Below are 5,000 nucleotides of genomic sequence, written 5' to 3' on the forward strand. Positions count from 1 at the left end.
ACTTAAATGATGAAGTCAGGTGACATCGCACAACCTTGTCGGACACCTCGCTTGATGGAAAACCAGTTGATTGTTCCAACGGGTATGTAGACTGCTCAATATTGGTGGACTGATTGAATTAGTCTCATATCTTTGTCATCTTTCCGGATATCTGCGAGGATTTTGAACAATTCTAAGTACCGGACCTTATCAAAAGCATTTAGATAATTAATGAAAACCAGGTAGAAGTTTTACTGTTGTTGGATTTCTCTCTCGGCAAGCATTCTCATAACGAAGATAGCATTTCTCGTACCTTTATCCTTCATAAACCCAAACTGGGCCTCTGGTATTACGGGTAGAAGTCCTCTTCTGATCCTCTGCAGGGTGATTCAGTAAAGTTTTAAGAATATGTGACTATAGATCAACTGTGCGATAATGTGAGCTCAAGTGTTCCTGGGACCTTCGGTTGGGCAATGAATACTGATTTCATCATTTCTTTAGGTAACTTGCCTGTTTCACAGATATCACTTAATCATTTTCTCTCCTAATACTCGGTGTATACGCCGTCAGGACCTGCAGCTTTTCCTGATCTCATTTGCTGTAGGGACCAGCGCACTTCTGACTTCAGAATTGGTGGACCAGATGTAACAGCTTCCAGGACTAGATCTTCTGGCTTCGGTTCATCGTCAAACAGTTCTTGAACATACTCTTCCCAACGAGTACTGACATCCTCGGTCTCGATATATATATATATATATATATATATATATATATATGTGTGTGTGTGTGTGTGTGTATGTGTGTGTGTGTGTATATATATAACAAATAAATAATAAATATATGATATAAACATATATATAACATATATACACATAGCATTATATATAACATATATAGGTACACATATATAGATACATATATATATATATATATAAACATTTACATGCCTATGTGTATATATATACATCTATGTATATATGTATATGTATATATATACAGTATTTATGTATATATAAATGAATATATTGCACGCTGCAAACACTTTGCAACATGTCCCTATGGCGCAGTGGAAAGCGCGCTGGACTTCTAATCCAGAGGTCGTGGGTTCGAATCCCACTGGGGATGAACCTTCCATTCGAAGGTTCAATACTTTACACACGTGGTTATGTGCTGGTGACTGAAAGTACTAAACGACCAATTCACAGTACTTAAGCTCGTTGTTAGCACTGTATACCCGTGTATTTGACAGTAAGTACAAACATTAAGTGAAAACATTCTGTAGCTGTCAAATATGAACTGGCAGTTTTTTTAGTTTACTGTTTTTTAATCAAGATGTATATCGCTAAACAAATGGAGAAAATCGCCGTTGAATATATCACCATTATATTATGCATGGGTATCAAATTTCAGCAAACAAGTACAGTATTGTGAGCAAACCTCAATTACTCACATTATGAATATAGTAATAACATTGCCATATTTACCAACTTTGGTCCTGCAATATCAAAGGAATAAAAAAAAAAAAAAAAAAAAAAAAAAAACTAACAACGATAATAATATTTCCAACAACACCAACAATGGGAATAACATGAAACTAACCTCAAATTTATTTGACTTAAAATTCGGCAACTTTGTCACATCATTCAAATAAAACGTTTCACAAGTACAAAACGCCATCAACTGCAAAATAATCAAGTATTGTTTGCCCAGTGAAGTTCATAGTGGCAACACGCACATCCTGTTGTTGACACGTGGCCAGTGCTTGCGTGGATCAATGTTCCAGACTATATTTCCCACAAGCATCAAGTGCTTTTAAATCGTACTCCATTCTCATTCTCTCTCTCTCTCTCTCTCTCTCTCTCTCTCTCTCTCTCTCTCTCTCTCTCTCTCTCTCTCTCTCTCTCTCTCTCAAGGCTCTGTCTGTCTCTTTGTCTTCCTATCTCTGTCTCTGTCTCTCTCTCTCACTCGTCGCTGTTTGTCTGTCTGTCTCTCTTACTTGCTTGCTCTCTATTTCTTTCTCTCCAGGTATCTGTATGTATTCCCATAACTCCCATATGTGTGCGTATATATACAAAGGGAAGGAGTTCCTGCATATATATATATATATATATATATATATATATATATATAATACACACACACAAAATACATATATGTATATTTGTATATATATGTATACATATGTATATATATGTATATATGTAGGTATATATATGTACATATATGTGTATATATATATATGCAGCTACATATGTGTATGTGTGTGTATGTGTATATATATATATATATATATATTGTGTATATATTTGTATGTGTATATATAACATATATGTACACATACACATACATGTGTGTATATATATATATAGATGTATATACACATGTACACACACATATATACACATATATGTATATATATATGTGTATACACATATCTATATATATGTATATGCATATATATATGTTTATATTTGCATGTATATATATATATGTATACGTATGTATATATGTATATGTATATAGGTCTATATATCTTATGTACGTATATATGTATATATAAGTATATGTATATATAAGTATATATATATATATATTGTATATACACTCATATAAATATATATATACATATACATATACACATATATAAATATACATGCATACACGTATATACACACACATATATTAGCATATATAAACACAATTATACATATACATACATGTATACATATACATACATATATACATACATGTATGTATATGTATGTATATGCATATATATGTATATATGTATATATCTATGTATGTGTATGTATGTGTATGTATGTGTATATATATGTATATATGCATATATGTATATATGTATGGATATATATGTATATACATGTGAGTATATGTATGCATATGTATATACATATATATGTGTGTGTGTGTATGCATGTGAGTATATGTATGCGTGTATATATATTCATATAAATACATATATATACATATATACATATACGTATATACTTATACATAAATATACATATACATTATATGTATGTCTATATATATATATTTATATACACATGTCTAGATATACATTTATATATACATGCCTATATGTATATGTTTATATGCACATGTCTGTAGGTATATACACATGAATATATTATATATATATATATATAAATATATTATATATATGCATATATATTCATATACAATGATTATACAAACCCATGTGAAATCAGGTTAGGATAACATACGATAGATTACAGAATGCTTATCTAAGCTCTGTTAGTTTAAATTCTGGCACAGCTTTTGCTCATTTACGATTCAAGATAATAGGGATTTGACACGTGCTTGCAAGCGGCGGATTCTATGTCCCCATGGCGCAGTGGAAAGCGCGCTGGACTTCTAATCCAGAGGTCGTGGGTTCGAATCCCACTGGGGATGAACCTTCCACTCGGAAGGTTCAACACTTTACGTAAGTTGCGAAGAGAAGGGCAGTTCGTGATGGCTGGTTTCAGCTATTATAAACTGCTCAGTTGCATTGCATGTCGTAATGCTTAAACTGGATGGATGATTGCTGTAATAATTTTTTTCAATATGAAGGTCATCCTTAGAAGAATATGCGATATGTTGATAAACGTAACGAAGAAAAAAGTAAACAAAAGGAAAAAGTAAAAAGGTTAAAAAAAAGAAAGAAAAAGAGGTGCAATCCTAAAGGACCTTTAGCGCGATTGCCACATAATTCAAACGCTTTTTTTTTCTTCTTATCGAAGTTAAAAGTACCGTTTCTTTTCTCTCGTTCTTTTCTCTCTCGTCTTTGTTCAGCTTCAGTTAATTGTTACAATCTACCTCAATTCATCAAGAGATGTTGCAGGAAAGGGGGGGGGAGGTCGATAATGATTATACTCACAAGACGTGACCAACGCTTTGATAAAATGCTACACGTGACTTATGCTTGCGACTCTCCCGTTGCTTGCAAAGGAGAGGGTAGGAACGGGAAAACGCTTAGATTGCAATTATAAAAAATAGATTTTATCCCTTGCCGTCCTTGCTTAATAAGAGTATCATACTGCATTATAGTTAAATCAATTTGAGGTCGCATTTCAACCGTCAAAGCGGGACTAAAAAGCGACATAACGAACATAAAAAAACACAAATATAACATCGAAATTAAAATACAAACGCACTAAACACGACAAAGTAAACACAAGACTCCAATAAGCCAAAGGAATTCTTAACTTTGAACTGCCTTTATCACTCCTTTTTTAAAACAAATATGAGGTATTAGCACAAGAAACAGTACAGGAGAGATCATACCACATCACGCACATCTTAAAGTCAAGAGTATTTAATAACAAAAGGAAGTAACTCTGAAAACTCACCTCGAATATCAACAATACAGAATAATCAATGGAAATTTATCATGAATGAAAGCAGCGCCATCTACTCACGGGGAATTATGAATGAGGTTGTAGAGCGTCCCGCCCGCCAGGTACTCCAGGAGCATGAAAGGTCGTGCAGTGGTCGTACACACGCCCATCATAAGGACGACTCGTGGGTGGTGCAGCTGCTGTAGGAGAGCAGCTTCGGAGCGGAAGTAATTCTTGTCGTCCTGTAGGTGTCATGGAGGTCAAGAGGTCAAGAGGTCAAGCAGTCAAGGGGGGTCAAGGATGTCAGGGTGAGATGAGGTCATGAACTCATTTTTGCCCCTCCAGAGGTCGTTCATGTTTATATATATTAAAAAAAAGGTCGTGAAGAAAGATGGTAAGAAGTCATGTGTTTTATGATCTTGTCCGGATATTTTTTTAAGTCGTCCGTATGTCTCAAAAAAAGGAGAAAAATGTAAGTAATATAACAAACAAACAAAAACACATATTAACAAAAACACAAAGTAAATTGGTAAAAAAACAAAGACAATACTAATGATTACCAGTAATGATAATAACAATGTCAACACACGATCAAAAATAACGAAAAGAAAAACTGAACTTGAACACAACATAAAAGCAAAGTAAAAACAAAATTAA

The 5,000-nt window shown here is 33.4% G+C and overlaps 2 protein-coding genes and 2 non-coding genes across 4 annotated transcripts in view; 3 read left to right on the forward strand and 1 right to left on the reverse strand.

Annotated features, from left to right (window-relative positions):
- The window catches only part of LOC125026248 (G-protein coupled receptor GRL101-like), a 417,698-nt gene that overhangs the window by 83,196 nt on the left and 329,502 nt on the right, over nucleotides 1–5,000 (forward strand).
- LOC125026388 (tyrosine-protein kinase ABL1-like) overlaps nucleotides 1–5,000 on the reverse strand; it is a 15,825-nt gene that overhangs the window by 8,672 nt on the left and 2,153 nt on the right. The window contains exon 3 of the mRNA XM_047614808.1: nucleotides 4,425–4,585. Coding sequence (XP_047470764.1) covers nucleotides 4,425–4,585 — 161 coding nt within the window. The remainder of the gene's footprint in view (nucleotides 1–4,424; nucleotides 4,586–5,000) is intronic.
- Nucleotides 1,032–1,104, forward strand: Trnar-ucu. The gene has a single exon. It is a non-coding gene; the product is annotated as a tRNA-Arg (tRNA).
- Nucleotides 3,345–3,417, forward strand: Trnar-ucu. The gene has a single exon. It is a non-coding gene; the product is annotated as a tRNA-Arg (tRNA).

This window comes from Penaeus chinensis, chromosome 6 (genome assembly GCF_019202785.1).
Source record: "Penaeus chinensis breed Huanghai No. 1 chromosome 6, ASM1920278v2, whole genome shotgun sequence".
NCBI classification, from domain to species: domain Eukaryota; kingdom Metazoa; phylum Arthropoda; class Malacostraca; order Decapoda; family Penaeidae; genus Penaeus; species Penaeus chinensis.